Source organism: Neopsephotus bourkii, unplaced genomic scaffold (genome assembly GCF_033783945.1).
Source record: "Neopsephotus bourkii isolate Nb327-2 ecotype Australia unplaced genomic scaffold, CSIRO-AGI_Nbou_v1 NB_1589, whole genome shotgun sequence".
NCBI lineage: Eukaryota > Metazoa > Chordata > Aves > Psittaciformes > Psittacidae > Neopsephotus > Neopsephotus bourkii.
In genome coordinates, this window is record NW_026902065.1 from 348,042 (window position 1) to 369,683 (window position 21,642).

General features: G+C 40.4%; 1 protein-coding gene across 1 annotated transcript in view; it reads left to right on the forward strand.

Moving 5' to 3' along the window:
* The first annotated feature begins 1,160 nt into the window (after positions 1-1,160).
* MYH9 (myosin heavy chain 9) overlaps positions 1,161-21,642 on the forward strand; it is a 54,118-nt gene continuing 33,636 nt past the window's right edge. The window contains exons 1-4 of the mRNA XM_061371764.1: positions 1,161-1,534; positions 7,636-7,792; positions 16,062-16,089; positions 16,877-16,970. Of these exons, the coding sequence (XP_061227748.1) occupies positions 1,202-1,534; positions 7,636-7,792; positions 16,062-16,089; positions 16,877-16,970 (612 nt within the window). The 5' untranslated portion in view covers positions 1,161-1,201. The remainder of the gene's footprint in view (positions 1,535-7,635; positions 7,793-16,061; positions 16,090-16,876; positions 16,971-21,642) is intronic.

The following is a 21,642-nucleotide window of genomic DNA, read 5'->3' on the forward strand; positions in this document are numbered from 1 at the left end:
AGAAAAGTTACCCCTGGAGCTCCTGACAGCCTTCAGTGACATGGGTATTGATATTTTCATTTTCTGTTCTTTTGGTGATAAAGAGCTCTAGCTTCTATCCAAGTTACGATAAACATGTATTGAGGACACTGGTATCTTTGTGAGGAAGGATCCAACAAGTAATATTTATGGGACCTTGTAAAGAGGCTGCTGTTACATGGTCAATGAGCCTTGACACATACAGTCCTTTCTTCTGATGGAAAGAATTTCTGAATGACACCAATAAAATTGCTGACTTATAAACTGGAAAATCCATGGCAGTAATGTTCTGGTTTTGATGAAACACTAAATCTAGGGTGCTGTTTTCTGAGAATGCTGCCTAAATCTCCTTTTTGTAGAAGTGGTACTTTTTCCTTTACCTGACTGTAGCTGCATAGAAGGATTTTGGGGTTGTAAGATTTCCTGACCGCAGGTTTATTCTATTACTGTCTTGGAGGTATTCTGCTGCTGAACATGATCTAGAAAAGAGATGCTAATTGGTGGGCTGGGTGTTGCTACTAAGCTGGTGATGGAAAGTATTTCATGTTGGTCTTAACTCTTGTCCTCAAATTATCGATGATGTCTTCTAGAAGCAAAGTGTGTCTCATGTATTGTCTAGACTGGTTTGTGGCATTGCTAAGAAGTTGTGGTATTAGACTGGTTATTTATCAGAACCAGGAGGTAGGAAATAAAGCTGTTGATTAAACATTTTTCTAATATCTTTACCAAGTAGAGCAGTGAAAGGCTAATCTTGAACTGAACTTTAGTGACATAGTATCTCATGCTATGAGTACTGGCGCATCTTACAAGTTGTTTGATGCTTGCTACTTTAATGTGCATCCTCTTTTCTGTTCAGTAATGGCTTTCAAATGCTTAAGGGTCAGTGTTTTGCTGGAGGTTTTTAGCTACTTACTAGTTTATGGAGTTTTGGTTTTTTTTTGGTTGGGTTTTTTTTTTGCGTCCTCTTGGCAAGCAAAACCTTGACCTTATTGGAAGTCTGACAACTTACCAGTGCTTCCTAACATGAAACTAAAGGAGAGGGAGGCATGTTCTGATGATCAGGGACTTGCAGTACTTAGCATGTGCCTGTCTGCCTCTAGGAATTTGCAAGGCAACTTGAGGCTTTAAAAATACATACATTCTGTTTCCTTCTCTTTTCACAGGTCCCCAGTTCTAAAACACAATGTCGCAACGAGATGCAGATAAGTACCTTTATGTGGACAAAAATATCATTAATAACCCTCTGACTCAGGCTGACTGGGCAGCTAAGAAGCTGGTATGGGTTCCCTCCGAGAAGAATGGGTTTGAGGCAGCCAGCCTGAAGGAAGAAGTAGGAGATGAGGCCGTGGTGGAACTGGCAGAGAATGGGAAGAGAGTGAAAGTAAATAAGGATGACATCCAGAAGATGAACCCTCCCAAATTCTCTAAAGTGGAAGATATGGCAGAGCTGACGTGCTTGAATGAGGCTTCTGTTCTTCACAACTTAAAGGAGAGATACTACTCAGGACTGATCTATGTAAGTAATCTTGTCTGTTGGGGTAAGTTTTTGATTACATAGTATGTGAACTTAATGTAATTACTTTGCTTCTAAAAATGTGTATGTTAACCTTTCATTGCCCCTATACACAAGTCTCATGTGACTTAGCTTCTTCCTTCTGCTTAACATTTTTTCACTAAACTATGCCAATCCCTCTCTAGTTGAAGCTTTCAAGGAATGCTGTGGTAAATCTGTCTTTAACATTTTAATGTCTTCGTTTGCAGGATGTTTTGAATGCCATTTAACTTTCTTTAAGCAAGACATGAGAGCAGTTGGAAAGTAGTAAAGAGTCTATTCTGAACTGAACCAAGTAATAATAAAAATGCAGTCCTAATATACCTAACATCTGAATTGCATTTTCCCATGTCTGGAGCTTCAGAGGGAAAGAATGCTGATACCAAGCTTTTTGTGTTATAAAAATTCAGGATCTCAGAGTGTCCTACTAGAGAAGGCACATGTGGGCCTGAATGTGTTTACAGATAAGAAATTTTTCCTTTTCTTTGCATCCCAAAATGGACAAGAGCAGAGATTCCTGCTTCTTTTTGCTGTGGAAATGACAAAAATACCATTTATGGAACCAGTGGGCATACCCAAATGAAGCATGCAGCAACTACTTCACTGAATACCAAAAGCAATAAAGAGGGAAAAGTGGGGAAGGAGAATTTGGAACCTAATCTGGTCCTTCAGTTCGCTTCTGAAGTTCTCTTTCCTCTTCATGTGGCCTCTGTTTAGCCAGCAGATGTTGGTCATGACAGCATCTACTTTACTAATATTCTGCAGGCATAGAAAGAATGATTAATGTAAAATTTGGGAGCAGTGACTGGTTAAAGCAGGAACTAGTGTGTTGTGGTTTGTTTATTTTCAGACTAGCCTCCAACAGTGTTAAAATGTGACTGCCTAAGATGGAATCCTGAGGGATGCCGAAACAGTGGATGTTCATATTTTTAGGCATTATGAAATATTCTTCACAGTAAATTAAAAGATTTATTAAAACAAAATGTATTAAAGAATAAATTTCATATGTAGATGTCCTTGAAGATGTCTGCCTAGATTTCCCTTCCCCTCCCTTTCTTGTGCTGCTAAAACCCCAAAGCTGCCCCTCTTGTCATATGGAGAAGACAGCATGAGTAAGAACTCTCTGCAACATCTGTATGTATGTTTTATGTATGTTTTGGGGGTTTTTTTGAATGCCTGCTACTTCATCATACCTGTAATGATAGAGTCTTTCGTATAGTCATCTTATGCGGCAAATTGTAGATCATATCTTTTGCCCTAGAAGGGACTGGTGGTATCTAAGACACCACACAGCAGCAATTCACCCTTGTTATCCATCTTGGGTAGAAACCTTTGTGATCTGTTGCCTTCTAAGCTAAGGAGCATGAACAAAAGCAAAAAATTTTCACTCTGCTAGTGCTGTGACCACTGCTCTTCTGGAGTGGCATGAAGGCATGGACTCAGAATGGTTTGGGTTGGAAAGTACCTTAAGATCATCTAGTTCCAACCCCCTGCCATGGGCAGGGATGCCCTACCATTGACCATGTTGTCCAAGGCTCTTTTCAGCCTGCCCTTGAACACTGCCAGGGATGGAGCATTTTACCACTTCTCTGGGCAACCTGTTCCAGTGCCTCATCACCCTCACAGTAAAGAACGTCTTCCTTATATCTAACCTGAACTTTCCCTGGTTTAGTTTGAGCCCATTGCCCTTATCCTATTGCTACAGTCACTGATGAGGAGTCCCTCTTTGGCATCCTTGTAGGCCCTCTTCAGGTACTGGAAGGCTGCTATGAGGTCTTCACAAAGCCTTATCTTCTCCAGCCTGAACAGCTCCAGCTTTCTCAGCCTGTCTTCATATGGGAGCTGCTCAAGCCCCGTTATCATCCTCGTGGCCCTCCTCTGGACTTGCTCTGACAGCTTCATGTCCTTATGTTGGGGACATCAGAACTGCACACAGTACTCCAGGTGGGGTCTCACAACAGCAGAGTAGAGGGCCAGGATCACCTCCTAAATCGCCTCTATATAAAGAACTGTTGAAGAAATTATCAGAAACATCTGAAGGGTGCAAAGCTGGTAAAAAGTAAAAACTTAGTCTGATTCCTACCAAGTGATGTCAAAATTTGGATAGCTGATGTGGTTGGAGGTTGATGCAGTAAGTTATTCTTTGTAATCAATAATTCCTTTGGCTGTCGGTCAGAATCTGTTCTTGGAGGGAAGAATCTTGGTAGTGAGATGAAATAGTATGTGCAAGATCATGTGTAACATTTTTAGAACAGGAAGCTGCTGGGTTATGTAATAAGTTGTTGAAAATAATTCAGCAGCATCTCAAAGTCTGTTGAGCACTATGCAATGGGCTGTTTCACATATCTTGCAAGATACCCTCTGAAATTTCAGACATAGTCTGTGACTGTAATAAATTGGGTTCTTCTAATTGGATTGTAAGAAGTATTAAAATATCTCCACACCCTTCACCAAAGTAATCCTAGCATAGTAATTCTGTATTACAGAATCTTAAGTCTTGCCAAAACTGTATTTCTGTGCACTTGTGAAATGGACTGATCTCACCTGTCAGCAGTTCTCAGCAAGTCAGGAGATTAATGTGGAGGCTTAAAATACTTTCATTGGAATGGCTGTTGGTTGATCATTAATCCTCTTGAAGAAAGAGAATACACGCAATGTATCTCTCGCATAAATGTCTCTGGAAAGATCATAAGCGTTATTTAGTTCTGCTCTTACCCTTTCTGTCTTTGCCAGCAGAAATGTGTGGTTTTGTGGGTTTTTGTTTGGGTTTTTTGTTTGTTTGTTTGTTTTTATTTTTTAAATTTTTCTGTCTACTCATCCTATAGAAAGAGGGGTGAAATCTTAAGGCTGGTGCACACAAGTTTTGAGCAGGAAGTGTGTCAAACATTTCAAGAAGCAAGAGCCTGAGTCCAACACCAATTTGCTGTTACTGTGTGCTGATTAGCTCTGCACTGAAGTGACTTTTGCTAATAGACTGGCTTTCATATTAACCCTTTCTGTTATGAATGCTTTATCAAGATCATTTTTGGCTTCTGTATTGCTTACCTGAACTGCCTTACATGTTCCAGTTACTTCACTAAAGTTAACAGTTGCTGGAAAATAAACTGTCTGAGGCTGTCAGCTTTGTGCCATGCTGTAGATGGTCCTTTGAGCTATTCAGAGCTAGGTTAGCAGTTAGAAAAATTAAACTAGTTCCAGTTTGGCCCATGTCACTTGAAATATCTAGCAAAAGGTAATGCCAGAATTCTATTTTGAGATAGTGATGTCTGAAACAAAGTACAGATTTTTCAAGACAGCTATGCTTGTAATAGAATAGCCTTTCAATTGGAGCCTTGGGTTCAGTTTGGGGATTTATGCATATAAGTCTTTACTTGTTCTTTAACAAGATGAAGATGACTCTTGTCTTCTCTTTGTAGGGCTGGCAGCTTCTGCTCAATTCAGCTTGCTTCCTATATAAAACCGTCTGTGCTTGAACAGCAGTCAGGATACGGTGTTCTCACTCAATTGCCTATCCCAGCCATGATTAGTTGCCTCTCTTTATTAGACAAAAATATCACCTCACACATCTGTCTGAGATCATTATACTGCAGGAAACTTCCCGTAGGTATTTCTCCTGGCAACCAGAATGCTGGAAGAAAGGTGATGGCTTCTTCCTGCATACCTGCTTCATGGTTTCATTACTCTAATTGAAATTAATGTTTTCTTTTTTCTAAACTGCTGCTCTCATCTGTAAGACTGCTTCAGTTCAGCTTCAGACCTTTATTCTTACTTGAAAAACAATTCTAATGTGTCAGCAAACACAGCCATAAAAAGTCACACAAATGCAGGCAAGAAAACGTTATATTCCCTTTGGACTATTACCACAGTACTTGCTACCGCTTTTCTTTTGCTCTCACTTCTAATCCCCAAAAGCAGCAAACAGGCCCTCAGCCTTATTAGCCTCTTGAAAGGAGAGGTAGGTTCGATCTGTGCCATGAGTTACAGTTTTGTTGGGGCCAGGGGGAAGTGGGACTGCATAGGGCATCTTCTTCCGATTATTATGTACCTGTTGCTACTGCCATAGGATTTGAGGCACAGTGGCTGCTAATGCAGACAGCTGAAACTGGCAACCTAGAAGGTTTTTGCTTACTTGTTTTCCAGAGCTCTGATAGAATTGTAGCTTTTCGTCTAGCAGTTCAGTTGACTCCAGTGTCAGTTATTTCCATGACAGTGTAAGGAAAAATGTGTACTGCATGTACTGTGAACATGCTACTCTTGAGTTGACCCCTTCCTACCTCTTGGTCCTACTCTGTCATCCACTAGTGTAGTCAAAGGTCAGGAAAGCATGACCCAGACTTTTCAGCAGTTACTCTGTGCTGTACAAGTACTGTTTGACATGATGGAGAACTAAGGCTCAGGCAAAAGGAACTAGCCAAGTTGGTTTCTGCAAACTCCTGAAACTGTTCCTTTCAAGCACTACCTCAGACCTAACCTCACTAGAACATCTCACTGAAGCTTAGCTTCCTGGAGCTCTTGAAGTCCTGTGCTAAAAGGTTTTTAGCCAACTTTCATAGTTTCATAGTTTCCCACTTTGGAAAGAGATTTAGTATTTTCAAATGTTCCTCAAATACTTAACAGGTAGGTCTGGAAACATATCCTGATAGTTTAGACTGGTGTGTGGAAAAGGAACCTTAAATACCTATAAAAATTTTGCTTTCAGGGAGACATAGGGTGAAAGCTGTATCTGAACCTCCTGCATGCAAGAGTGGGCTAATTACGTGGTGTTAAGCCAGCATGCAGAAAACTTAGATATAAGACAATAAACTGTGTAGTAGTTGTTATTTTCACCCTTCTGATTGCTGGGATCTAATCCTTACCTTTATCTAGATGAGGAGGCTAAATCTGATTAAGTATTCTGTGCTTGCTGTGGACAACTATTTACCACTCCGAAGCACTCTTCCTTGGTCAAACAGTAGAAGAGGTGGTAGCAATAAAAAAGTGCCAAATATACTGTCTTCTGGTAGCACTGCAAGTTGCTGTCAAAAGCTGTTCCTCTCCAGATGTTTCAAACAGCTGCCTCTGAAATTGTCAGGGAACTCTAGAGTAGCTGTAAACCCCAGGAGCAACGCTTTGAATGCTATTCTTAGAATATCAAGGAAATATCTAAGAAGCTTCTGCTCCTCCTGTTCCCTTTGCGAATAAAATGTTTGTTAGGGTGGTTTTTGGTGGTGTGTTTTTTGGTTTTTTTTTTTTTTTAGATATTTGTATCTTAAAGGGTTGGATTTTTTTTTTTCTTTTAAGTAGCTTACTATTTTAAACTAGAAACATTTTGACAGTTGTCTTCCATCAGAACTGTTGAATTTAAGCCAGCAGAAACCAATTGGGAAATCAACACTGGCAAATGTCATTGACTCTTTGAGCATGGAATACTTCAGAAATGTTAATGACCTTACCATTTTGAATCTAGTTCTATTATTTTCATTATGAACCATGAAAGTCTTTAGGCTGGAAAGGGCTGTGGGAGGCCACCTAATCCAACATCCTGTTCAGAGCAGTGTTAACACTGAGTTTAGCCTAGTCCAGTTTTTCAAGTTGTCTTGAAAATGTCTAAAGAATACAGTGGTCATATATTTCTTTTGGCTTAAAGTTTTATTATGTTGTAATTGATCAATTACTTAACAAATCCATAGCAAATATAAGGCAGAACATAATAAAATGCATGTTTCTTTGAGCTGAGCACCTACCTTATATTCAAGTCAAGTATCCAGTTACATTGTATAGGAACTTTGGAAGGAAGAAAAAGCCAACCCTAGAGGACTTTATTAGCCAGGGATAGTTTGATATCAGTGTGACTAATGTATCAGTTGATGCTGTCTGTGTAATTGGAAAGGTTGCATACTAGCTAAGTTGGTATGACTGTAACTGTTGCTCAGATTCTAATATTGCTTAGTGGTGTCAGTGGAAGAGGCACTTAAAAAAGGACCTGTTTATTTGTTTTTTCCAAGTAATATACTGCTAAAATGTGCAAGTATACAACGTTTTTAATTCCTGTCTTTATTTGTTGGGGTGTGTTTTTTTTTTTCCAGACCTACTCAGGCCTGTTCTGTGTGGTAATCAATCCTTACAAGAACCTGCCCATATACTCAGAAGAAATAGTGGAGATGTACAAAGGCAAAAAGAGACATGAGATGCCGCCTCATATCTATGCCATCACAGACACAGCCTACAGGAGTATGATGCAAGGTGAGTGCTGACTGAGATAATGGTTCTTGTTGAAATCACAAATCAAGGTTGCAGTCAAAACACTGTAGAACAGCTCAATGCTATCAGAAGGCATTGTTGCCTCCTCTGCCCTTGCTTACAGACAACTGACACCTTCTTGGTGCCAGCTTTGTGTTGAGGTGAATAGCTTTCTCCTGCTCTATTGGATTGAAGAACCCTACAAAGAGTCTGGCAAGAGCTAAACGTGACATAAATAACAGGCAAACTGAGGTAGTGAGCATTCCCTTTCAGTGATGAGCCTGTGGCATGATAGCTGTATGTGGGCAAATATGTGTATTAGTTGCTACAGGCTTTTAACAAAAGTATTTAAAATCCAATCATACAGTCTGGTTGGGTGAAACAAGTTTATTGAAGTGTGATGGTCACTGGTAGTTTTACTCATCAGGCGTTGTTTGGTTACATTTTTATTCTGCTACGAATAAAACTTATTATCAGGAAATACTAGATACATCTGTTGGCTTTTAACAGAATACATGAAAGCAAGCTGCTTGACCTGTTCCCCTCCCTGTGTCTACAAATGAGAAGTAGAGAACCATGAAGAACCTGCTGTTTGTTTGTCACTTGAGGACTTTTAAATATGGAGCTCTGAATGTCTTGTGCATCTCTCCCCTGTATCTCCCCTCTTCTGAGAGGAGGTCCTTCTTACACAGAGCCAGTGCTTGTGCTGGGGATGCTTGGAGAGTGTTCAGGTGTTGGAGGTATTTTGGGCTTTTCTTCCTATTTGTAGCTGGGCTGTATGAAGAGGTGTGCTTTGTAAGGTTTGAAGGTTATAATGGAAGCTTTGATTTGGCATGGCTTCTATGAATTTGATTACTCCTCTATTTTATGACGACTAGCAATGACTCAGGTGTTTGTCTCTCTCGGGTCTTGTTCAAAAAAGTGAGACTAATGACAAAGGCCAGATATAATAAAATCATGCTTTAAAATTCTAATTATAATCAGTTTTAGACTTCTGCTTTTCCCCTGCCCTCACTACCACTTGCTCCTCCAAGCATAACTATGGGTGACAATAACAATATGGTTGCTCAGAGTGGAAAGGGTGCAAGAAAAACTCCTTCCATCTACCTGTGCTTGTAGTTTTAAATGAATTTTAGGTGTGAAGAATGCTGAAAAAGTTTGCTGAAGTGTGGTGCCATGCAGAGCAGAGCACATGGGTGTGTTAACATGATGGATGGATTAAGCTATGTTTATAAAAGCTTTGGGTGGGGAAGGTGAGCCATACAGCCATGCTGCAGGGAACTGATGGCCAGGTACTGATGGCAATTTGTTGAAGATGTGGCAACTCTTTAAGAAATACAGCTATACTACTGATGTGTTACTCTGAAAGGAATGCTGTATCCAGAGGAAGAAACTTCTGATCCTGGACTTCATTTATATAAGACATCACTTCCCTCAGACAAAGGCTGGATCTGCCATGAAGGACAAGGACAGATGCACTGCCAATACTATATGTGGCAGTGTGGTTATCCATAAACCGCTTATCACTGTTTCACTTCATTTGTTATTTTTTTCTCTCCCTTGCCCATTCCTTGTCAGCTCAATTACCAACATATTTTCTTAAACAAGCTATTCACTTAACCGTATCGGAGTCACTGTTCCCTAATGTCTTGGTTTAACCCCAGCTGGCAATTGAGTACCACGCAGCTCTCTTCTCACACCCCTGCCCCTGGTGGGATGGGGAGGAGAATTTGGGGGGAAGGCAAAACCTGTGAGTTAAGAACAGCTTAATACTTGAAATAAACTAAAATAGTAATAATTGCAATGAGAAGGGAGACAACAAAAAGGAGGAGAGAAATAAACCCTAAGAAAGACAAGTAATGTACAGTACAATTGCTCACCACCAGCTGACCAATGTGCAGCCTGTCACTGAGCAGTGATCAGTACCTCTTGGCCACCTTCACCCCATTTATACACTCGGCATGATGTGCTGTGGTAGGGAATATCCCTTTGGCTAGTTCAGTTCAGCTATCCTGACTATGCTGCTTCCTGGTCTCCCATTCTTCATTAGCACAGCATGGGAAACTGAAAAGTCCTAGACTTAGAATAAGCACTACTTAGCAACATCTGCTTCTATAACATACAACCTTGAAGTATTTAATTTGTAACTGCTGGATGTTTATGTATTTAATAAGTTTCCGAGCCAGTAGAACACTTCTGTTCTAACTTGCTTGGTCAAGTAGTCTTTCTCTTGTTGCTTAGTATTGATCTGCTACACTGTGCTGTATATAGCACTGTCCCAAAGTGCATCTTTCTTTTCTATACAACATTCTCTGTTTACTGATTCAAGGATACTTGATTGATAGAGCTGCTCAGATTATGTAGAGGCACAGATGTCTCTTTCAACTTGCATGTAAAGGTCAAGTTCTGTTTCCACTGAACCCAAAAGAATATAGCCTGTGGTTTCACTGGTTTTCAAGATTCATCCAGATTCCTGATGCAAAAGGCCGTGTTAAGTTGGGATACTAATTATGGAGGATTTTGATGGCGTTTGCATACAAATTTAAGAAAAGATGTAGGTAGCTTTGTGTTTTCTTAAGAAATGTTTTACATGCTTTGAATTACTTCAGATTTCTAAGTGCAGCTCTCAGAATCTGTGTCTCAAAATGTGGTTTTCAGTAGAACAAGGAGCTAAAAAAGTTTGTTGCCCACTTGTTTTTTAGTAGCTACCACACCCTTTTTGCTTCATTCCTGTAAACCAGAGCAGGAGCAATTTGGCAGTCCCTTTTGTAATGGTTCAGCCCTTGCTGTCAGTCTCCCTGCAGTTCGCTGTTTCGGTATCACGAGCTGCCTGAGCTTTTGCAGGCTGTATACCACTTTTTCTTTCCTGTCAGAACTTCATAAACATTTGTGTAACTTAAAATTACAGCCTAACTTGTTTTCCTGTTTTGCTCTCTCCAGATTCAGTTAAGGAATGCTAGAGAAAGGGGTATGGGCTCTAGTCCAAAAATGGCTTGGGGAGATAAATATTTGCATTTGACCCAGTAGGACACATTTCATTTTTTGGAATGAGATTTACTTTTCTCCTTGTGACTGTCCTCAAACTTCAGATAATCCTGGCACTGCAGTGTTCCTAACTCAAGTGTTGGGGTTTGTTGTTTGTTGTTGTTGTTGTTTGGCTGGGGTGCTTTTTTGTGTGGTTTTTGGTTGGTTGGTTTTACCTTGAAGTTCTGTTATTGAGAACTGTCTTGGATGTGCTATGTTTGTCCTTCATTTGATTCCTTTCTCTCTTTTTTGTACTTGATGACAAGTTATTAGCATTTGGAAACTGCTCTATAATGTATTCGCTAAATGGTAATGCAAAACCAGGCACTTTGACTCTGTTCTGGTGCTCCCCTGGAGTGGTTTTGATCCTACTCACACCAGCATGTAGGTTAAAGCACCACAGTGAACATACCTGGTTAGATTCCGTTCCAGTGGGGTTGTTCCAAATAGTGCAAGTGTCAAGTGCCTGGGGTTCCTCCCGTGTTAGAGCCCTGAGGGAAGGACTTGGGTTGTAAGATGATGTTGAGGTCGGAAGAGAAGCTTGAGGAGGGACTGAGGAACCGAAACTACTGTATGGCTGAAGCACTTACGTGCATTTAAGACTAATGCTTGCTTTAGGTCATCTCTAACTTGTTGAGGCAGCCAGTTGCCTAAATTGGGGTAGAAGCATATACTGCAGTGCTGGGGGAGCAATGCAGTAACGGAAACCTGGAGGGCCAGGCTGCTTGGTTCTGCCAGACACTGGTGGTTAGGAGGTGGGTGGTACCAGCCAGCTATGGTTAAGCTTTGAGCCTTAATGAGTCAGCTATAGGCAGGGGACTGCGAGCCAAGCCTTTGCCTTTCAGCTACACTTCCTCTTAGCTGCAGAGGTGATGTCACCAGTGTGTGAATGCTATAGTACTTCTCCTTTTATGGTGATAAACAGGCTTGAAACTGGAGTCACTCATGCAGAGGAAGTGGGTGATAAAGGCCTGCTTGGATATTCTGTGACCGAGATGTGGAGCTCGAATCGCACATTCTTCTCTAGCCTCCCAACCTTTTTCTTTTTCCCTCCCCAAAACATCTGAAAACAAAATTCAGGATTCTAGAGCTCTGTTTATTTATCAATTATGCTAATAAATTTAACCACAGCAGTTCAGCATTCATTCAGATTTGGTGTTTTGCAGTAGAATATTTGGCTGAGGACTTCTTATGTACAAGATGTCTCTCTTGTGAAAACAAAATTTGGTTTAATTACGTTTGCAATGTCCTAGAAGCAGTCTGAAATGCAGTCTTATTTTTGGACTGAAGAAAGTCAAGAATGAGACATTATGTTTTTTAATATAGTAAAATTAATCTACTGATCTTAATATACCATACTGCTGTATAGCTTAACTTTGAAGGATGTTTTACTTCCTGAATTTCTGGGTGCTTGAGGCTGCTGCATCTTATGATCACTTGAATACTATGGTGATGAGACCTAAAGAAGAGGCTAGATAAAAAGCTTTCCTTGCCAGCTGGTCTGAAATACAGAACTGTTGCTATAATTAACTAATGAGTTGTTATTCTGGATTGTTTTTAATAAGTGACTCTGTTTAGGATTGAAAAGCAGATGCAGATTTCTTTTAATCAGGCGTTTCTTGATGGTGTTATTATAAGCCACTGAGTTTATGGTACCCAGCACATTCTCTTTTGCTGAGTAGGTCGCTTGCACAACTGACAATGGAGTAAAGGCAAGTGCTGACTGAAGTAGTGCAGTTACGCCCATGCTGAATGATCCTTAAAAAACAAAAAAAAAAAGAGGCGTGGAGGTGGCCTTTTGTCTGGACAACTGAATTCTGATTCGTGATGGCACCAGTCAGTGTTGTATGGAGAGGAATATTGACATTTAAAGCAATGCTTAACTGGAAGCGTATCTAAGAGTTACGCTTTTGTATGCGTTAGCTCTTTGCCCCTTTGGTCGGCTCCAGTTTCCTGTTGCTCAACACATTATTGGAGTTGTCTGTCTGTACACAATTAGAAGAATTCCAGCTATCCCAATGACTGCTGCTTTGCAGTCCTGGGAAAGAATTTCTCCCGGATTGCAAACAGGAATGTTGCCTTTTATGGCTCTGTCTGCACGCTGCCGGTGACTTGCCCACACTCGCAGGTACGTTCCTGCTGGCTTAAAGCAGAGGTGACTAACGCAGCTGCAGAGGGCCACCACGAAAGTATGTCGGGGGAGGAAAACGTTGTGCTGAGAGGATTTTGAATGTTGTCTATGACTTTTCCTGTCTGAGCACCTTTCAGCATCTTGCTCCGTGTTTAAGGTGTGGAAAAATCCTGTGTTTGCCCCTTTGGGACTTCCTCGGGTCACTCAAGGGTGCAGTTACTAACTTGCCTTACTGGAATGAGGCTTGAAAAGAGCTGCTCAACCAAATGTGACAAAACTTGTCATGATCAAAAAGCCTTTGGTGCCAAAGAGCTTCTTGGTATTATCTGATGTTGATTGTCTCTTTTTCTGTTGGGGTTTAACTCTCTGCTTACCAACTTCTTTTTCTTCTGGAATAAGGATCTTCCGGAAAAGGGGGAATGGGAAGGAATTCAAGTGCTTAGAGTTTCATTGCCTGTCTTTGGAGCCCCAGCTCATAATTCAAAGACCAGAGCTGGCTACCAGGAATAAAGAGCGCCTTCCTTAGGGTTATCTTTTTCTCTTTTCCCTTTTTAATTTTTCTCTCAGATTGGCTGTTTCAAGAGCCTCTAGTACCTGAATGTGAACATAACCTTTTCTAGGACAAGTGCGCTGTTTTTTTTTATAGCCAAACTTTCAAGTCAGATGTTATTCAGAGGCACAGTCTTGTCCTTTTGCATAGTTGCTTTGTGATAGAGAATGGCACCCAGGCAGTCACATTACTGAAGAATATATTACCTCAGGCAATCCATAAATGAGTCATTAGTTATTCCCCTGATCCACCCGCAAAGTGCCCAGTCACAAAGAGGTCTGGCATGTGCCTGCTGAGCCCTTGACCCACTGGGAACCTTGAATGGATTCAAGGGAGCTGGCTAACATGTACTCTTAGCCTGGCCCTCAGCAAAAAGGGTGCATATCTTAAAGGCAATGAATAAAATTCAGCACTTGAAAAAATGAATATGCAATGCCAATAAAGCTGCAGTATCTACTTCTGAATGCTCAAGAATTTGCCAGGGCAAAACCATTTGAGTGATGATTTTCTTCTGCTTCCTTTCTTCCAGACTTAGGGCTAATCAGCTCTTTCTGAGTACAGTATTAACAGGGATAAAGCAGATTATTTTCTCCTAATTTTTGTGCTCATCTCCATACAATCAGTTTTTAGTAAAGAAGCTTAAGAGCACGAGTTGCCTGTCTGGTGTGTGAACCTAATATTTTCATTATTGGTTTCAGAATGTTATGTAGTAACATACGTTAACATCATCACTAACATAAGAGTATGTTAGTGATGATATTAAGACTGAAACGCTAAATTCACTTTCATCAGCAGTGTGTAAGAGTATAGAAAACAGTTCCATGTACTTGATCTCTGACTATAAAGCCTTCCCTAATTACAGTTCAAAATCAAGTTTTGTGCTTATCAAGCACAGAACAACTTGAGTGGTGACTCAGTTATATCGTATAGTACTCTGGTGGAGAGAGTAGGGAATGTGCTTGGGTTCTTTAAGATACTGGAGAAAAGAATACAAATAACCAGTGCTACATATGAGGGCAGTCAACATCCATAATCATACTGATGAAGGTTACTAATTGCTGAAATAATATTTTGGAGCAATCCAGTGAATTGGATGTTTGAGTTGTGCTTTCCCTCAGAGATTAGACTTTGGTCCAACACAAAATTGGGGCCCAGTGTGGAGAAAGGGAAGAATGACAATAACTGGATGGAATCCAACTGTTGTGTTACTGAGAGTCTCAGACTGGATGAGCTGATTGTTCTTTGGTCTTGATCTTAAGCATAAAGAAACCCAAAACCCCAGACCCACCAAACCAAAAAATAATATACACACACAAAAACCCCAACCAAACAAAAAACCCCACAAAACGAAAAAAAAACCCAACAAAACCAAATCCCAAATGGTTAACGTACAAGCTAGTGGGGATTTTGAGTTCAGTGACAGTCTGTCCTGTGAGTGCCCCAGTAGCTCTCGTGGACTGTCTGTTAATGACTTGCTGTGCCCAAGTCTGTTCCGTGTGTGAAAAGATCTTACCATCCCTGTGATGAGTATCAGCTTCTAAGATTATTTTAGTGTAGGAACAGGCACTCTCCAGTCTGCCAAGTGCTCCCAGATGGTTTCTGGTGTCATGGAGGAAGAATAGGATGCACTCTGTGGGGAGGGAGGAGTGGGACGACACAGGGTGGACCAAGGCAGTAGCAGAGGAATGTGTTCACACAGAAGTGGTGAAGGAGCAGTGGGATGAAGGCATGGTGGAATGACTAGTCAGGGCCACGTATGAGGAATTGGCACCATGGGTGAAAGCTGGAGGGAGATTAAAGATGTGGGAGAAGATAGTGGTGAAGTGGCTGGGTGAAGTAAGTTCTGTAACTGGAAAGACGTTATCATTCACAGCTGGGAATTGAACACAGGGATTAGTATGCCTACTGGTATGTCAACATGAAAAAGAAAAGGTTTCTGCTGTTACCAGTTGCTGTGTTAATACAATAGGGGATGGTGTTACAAACAGATCAGCTGTACAGGGGTTGGGCTGCTCCTTAGTACTGTAGTTTTGAAGTCCATTCTGTACAAAATAAATAACAAAATTTTTTCACTGTTTCCAGTGTTTGTTTTGGGGTGAAAGCCTCTGCTTCATACAAGGTTTTGGCACACTGATATTTGTGATGGTTGCTGTCCTGCTTCCTCCCTCTTCTATTTCCTCTGCTCTGCTGATGAATTTCGTTAAGTCAGTATGGGCCTAGTATAATGGGGGGAGGGGACTGAAGAACAAGTACATCAAACAAGATGTACATCAAGCTGAAGCTCTGTGGTAAAGAAATGTTCAGGGGGAGACATGTATTGTTTGTAGAAAAGTTGTAAATGTAAACAGTATTCTTTCTGGATGAAGAAAATTGGCATGGTACCATTATACTTTGATATATGGTGAGAGGTTGGGGTGTATTGTTGGAAAAGGGGTTACCTGGCCATATTTCTGAAGATACTTGTCGGAGTTTACTAGTTCCTGGTTTTGTCTTTGGTGGTGATTTCATTCTGACAGAGAAATTTAATTTTACAGTCTTAGTCTGACTACTTTTTAATTTTATTCTAGATCGAGAGGATCAGTCCATCCTTTGCACGTGAGTATTTCCAGTTGTCAGCTTAACTAGATGTCAAAGCTTGTGGCTTTAAATTCTTGGGTGGAGGACTCTTTTAATTGTAAGTGCTGGGGGTAAGCTTAGTAAATCAGGGAATAATTGAGAGTCAAGGAAGGTCCCACTACGGTTTCTCCAATGTATATTTAGTAGCGTTTATAAGAAGTGGAGGAAGAGGGGAAGTTTTGAAACAGCCCTGTTGCTCAAATTCCTAAAGAAATAGAGCTTTTAAATGGAAAAGGCTTGGACAAATTCTTCAGATTTGATGCAGCTGTTATGTTTAAGTGCATACATACTGATGAGGCTAGTGGAGTAACAGATACTGTTGATGCAGCAGTTTCTCTTCTAGGCACAGCAAAATTGGTTTGTCCTCAGTTCTGCTTAAGGAATTGGTGTATTTCTTCTTGCAGTCACAAGGCTTCCTTTTGAAAGATTCACTTCATTACCTTTCACTGCTACCTCTGCGACAGCCTGGGAATTATTGCTCGGGCACTTGGCAATCTTTGTATCCAATCGACTAGGAAACACAGTTCTTTATTGCCTTCCCTCCTCCATGCATTCGTATGGAACCTGCACCCAGTGGCAAACTGGCTGAGGGGTAGCCTGCAGCCCAGCTACACTGCTACTGCTTACCAATACAGCTTGTTTTTTCTTGGGTTTGAGGGAAGTGCTGCAATGGCTAGAACAAAGCTCTGTAGCCCTTTTAGGGTTAGAAATATGAGTATGTCTCCCTATGTCTTGTTTGTGAATGAATTGCAGATTTTCTTTACAGGGGTGAATCGGGAGCTGGTAAAACAGAGAACACCAAGAAGGTCATTCAGTATCTGGCTCATGTTGCTTCCTCGCACAAATCTAAAAAAGACCAGGTAAGACCTAGGTTTAATGATGCTTTATTGCTGTGCCTACTTTGGACAACAAATATATACTGGCTGATGGTGGTAAAAGCCATTTTGCTCAATAAAAGACTAGATACTAACATCTATTAAGGGACTGAGGAGGACAGTGAACTATGAAGCAATAAAAGTGTGCCAAAATTGCAAGCCAGGGAACATGGTTCTAAGTCATAACTCCTTTGAGTTCAGTGGAGCTACAGTGGGAGTAAACTCATCTGCAGTCTCTTGGATTTGTGGGTGAGTGCATGGGCAAAAGACTGTAAATGAAGCATCACCCATTCTGATCTTCTCACACAGATGTATTGCTTATAACCAATCTAGGCAGTTTTAAACTGGTCCTTCCTTCTGTACTTTTATGGATTAGGTCTGGCTATTCTAAATACATATACATAGACACACAGTCTCAAAACTGGAGAATACAGAGATTCACTAGTGGACATCAGCTGGAAACTTTGAAATTGTAGGTAGAACTTGAAAAGGGTGGAAAACAGCCAAGTGTTAGCACATGAAAGGAGGGTGGTGGTGATGGTGGGAGGATTTAAAAGATGTCTCACTTATATTTTTTTCCCCTCCCTCTCCCCCGATGGACTATTGCCGAATTCGTCAGTTGTATCCTCGTAGGTGAGCTGCACGTTTACTGCACGTTCTGCACCAGGAATGCGTTTTCTGTCCCATTGTGTGATTTTTTTGAGCAGCTTTTCACTCCACACCAATATCACTTTCTGCAGCTAAAACAAATCCATAGACAATTCACAATTTTTATTTTTTTTTTTGTGTGTGGTGCACAGTAATTTTTTTGTGAGGATGTTCAATTGGAGACTGAAGTAATATCAAGAATACTTGTGTTCTGTGCTCAATACTAGTTTGCATTTAAGTTTTTTCTTGCAGGAATTTCCCAGATACACCGTTCCAGAAGTAAACCTCCAAGGCAATAGTACTGGACCAGGCTTTCTTTTCTAGTGTTTGTGGTACTCTTAGTAAGATAAATGTAATTAGGTGTTTGGATTTCTCTTCCCGCGGTGAGATGTGGCTACAGGTCGCAAAGAAAGGTTGGGGGGAAGGCTGCCCTGCCCTGCAGACAGGGTATTCCAGGACCCTGAACTTGTTAGCCAGAGCTGAACACTTTGGAAATGTTCACTGATGAGCTGTGTAATGAAAGCCAGATGCCAAGTGTTGTCCGCAGTATCCCTACATAGGAGTTTTCCTGTAGTAGCTTAATGTGTAGGCATGTCTTACGCATGTAGAGTACATGAATTAGAAGGCATCTCCGCACGCAGGCATGCTATGTGTGAGTGCACATAGCAGTAAGTAACTTCTGGAATCTAAAAAAAAAACCTCACCTTCGTATGTGCCAAACTTTCAGACATATGAAGACTTTTTCCATGGTCTGTCAGTAGCTGTATTTAGAAACATTCTCCTTTTTTTCTTTTCTTTTTTTAAATGTGGAAAATAGAATCATGGGGTTGAGTTAAGTATTCTTCCACCGCTTACCCTTGAACAAAACTTCAACCACTAAGGCAAGCTGCTTAGGAGAATAGAACAGTCTTAAGCTGGACTGGTTGGTGATTTGCCCAAGTTTGATATTTATATTTTTTTTGTTCCCCTGAATTTTGATTATTCCAAAAAATCCTGCAGCTCCCATTTCCTCCAGTTTTGTGACTGAACAGTAGTCACTGGCCTTAACAGAGAGGATTTAGAACTGGAGTCTTTGAATGTTAATTGGTAATGAGTGCTCTATGCAACAATTCTTTACAAACCTTAAACTTTGAACCAAAGTATGAGGATCTATGAAGATTGAACAAGTTAATTTTTTTAGGATCTTGGGTATACTGCTCATGCCAGATTTTTTTCCTTAGTAAAATATGGTAGCATAAAACCTTTATGCTGCAAGACTAGGCACAGTGGTAGTGTAGAAACTAGTGTGCTTTATCTACCAGGAAGGTTTCTTGATTGTCATCTTTTAGAAGCTTTGCATGTAAACCCCTGTTTTTTCAAGTATCAGAGCAAAATCAGATTTGTGAAACGGATTCTCAACTCTAGCTCTCTTGGTTTGGAGGTAGTGGCAGCTTCCACCGATCCCAGTGCATTAGTGTATTCAGCTAAATAGCTTCTAGCTGCATGGTGTGACTACTAAGCACATTAAGGCTGCTTTTGGGGCCTACTGAATCTAATTATATAAACACTTCTTTTTCATTTGATGAAGCTTTATTTATGGAAGTTGATTGATGTTTTCCCATGTCTAGTCTCTGCTTCTCTACTGACATAAATCATGTAAAATTTTTTTTCAAGATGAGAATGTTTGCAGAAAATCAGAAATTCATAGGTAATAGTTACTAATGCTTAGTAATTTGTAATGAAGTTTAGGTTACTGATGATCTTTCTCCCCTCCCCATCCAACCAGCTCTTCTTGGGATTCAGTTATCCAAGAATCTCTCACATGACTGCAGGGAAGAATACAAAAGCAAATCCCTGACGTGTAAAATCCAAACCAACAAAATCCCCAAACACCCTCTCCATCTTGTAGTGTTTTAAATTGTATGCTGTTATCTGTGATTTTCTCCATACTTGAAGAATAAATGGCTGGCAAAACTTCTACCTTGCATAAAATAATTCCAAAAAGTGTGTGAGATACAAAAAATTCAGAGTACAGGATAGCTGTCAAGGATTTTAGTTGCTTTAAGTTGATGTTGTAACTTCAGAGCTGTAGAAAGAGTGTACTGCAGAGTGTGTACTGGCCAACCACAGGCTAACAGATTCAGTGGCTGTTACTGCTTCTGTTTTCATGAGGAATATTATGCATACTTCAAATGCATGCCAAGTATAAAACAGATTTGTTTCAGGTCAAGGAATAGCAATTACAGGTGTCAGAAAATTGGCAGCAGCTTAATGATAGGAGCCTTAGAATTTCTAGAAAGCTTGTGATGGACAGCTCTGTGTTGTAGTGGTTTTGCTTTGCAGCATTACCCATTGTATAATAATAAAAATGAAGTATTCTTCTTCAATGAAAGGCGACCATCAAAATTTAAGGTAAAAAAAACCCAAACAACAAACTCCACCAGAAAAATTTCTTTAAAATTTTGAAGGTATGGGATTGTCTTTTTAAGTGAGGATCATGTACAGTGAGGAATGGATACACTGCAGTAATCGCAGCCACTTAATGCTGGGAACTTATCTCTCCACTGTATCATGGTGCTGAGGCGAGTCATGGGAGCTAACTGATGACCTTTTCATACAGTTTTATATTGCTGTGAATCTGAGCTGGCATTCTCTATACATATTACTACATTGGTGGTTTCAAGAGACCTGATCACCTCTAAACTACAGTTTAGCAACTCCTACTTGACACTAGGTGCTAAATCACACAAGTGTCCTCAGTATGGATTTCTATACACTTTAGATCTTTGTGTAGCTAAGCATGACCTTAGTTTTATTTTTAGCTAAATAAAATTGATTTGATGTCAAAGCTTGACTTCTGTTTAGAGGGAAAATAATGCCTTTTCCTTTTTTTTGTTTTCATATTCCCCCTCCTTGTTCCATAATTGGGTTGAAATGCTATGTTGCTGGCATCTCCCACTTGCATAGTAACAGACTGTAGTAACAAAGTACTAGGACTTCACTGCAGGATGGGGAGTAGGAATGGGATAAGGGAAGAGGGTTCCAACTTCAGTATATTTGCCAGACTAGGAGGGGAAATGTGACTTCCATGCAGTTTCAAGGACTGATCTCTTAATTTCAAGGTTTTCTCCTTACAAAAGTGATATACCCATTCTGTTGTTTAGAGAGCAGATGTCCCAGCTCAGGTTCCCTTCTCAGAGCTAACCCCTTTGTTACAGATACTTGACAGTGAATGAAAGTGCTTGCACCAGCTGCCCTTGCTGTGTATGTGCAGTTCTACAGGAACTGAGGGTCTTTTTTGGCCTTGCACTTTGCAAGCATGAAGTGAGGTAATTGTGGAAGGAAGAGATAAAGACTTGTAGTTCTTTGTACAGTTTCTCATGTATCTTCCTCTTTTTTTTTTTTTTTTTAATTGTGTATGTATTTTTAGAGAGACTGTGTAAGGATTAATCTTTTTTATAATGCACTTTGAGAATGAATGGGAACAATTTTCCTTTATAAATTCCCTTAAATAATTTGCCCATAAATTCCAATTCTGATGAATCAAACTTCATTTCCATCCGTTACGCACAGGAAGTCTTGAGTACTTGAGTCTTGATAACTGCTATGAAGAGAAATGTTAAACTGCCCTTTTGTGTCTGTTGAAGCTTTTTAGGTAATCCTGAAATATATAGAACTCCATGCTTTTAGCACAGAGGGCAAGTAATTTCTAAACTAGCCAGGGTTATATCTAGAGCCTGCAGGGAAATGTGTATATGCTCCAGTGGTCTAGTATTTGGCAGGGATAGAAGTTCTGAATTCTCTTTTCCTACAGCTCTTAGCATTTTGTGTTCTTTAAGGGGAGGAGTGTGTGAATATGGCAGCAGAATGCAAGCAATCATGCAGTTTATGGGATACCACTAATTCTGCTTTTTCTGTGCCTCCTTACAAAGGAGTTCTTTGATTGTTTGTATTTTGGAAGACGTAGACTCTTAGTACAAGCATTTTGGTTTTGCTTAAATACCAGGCGTTTTCAGACTTAACATACTGC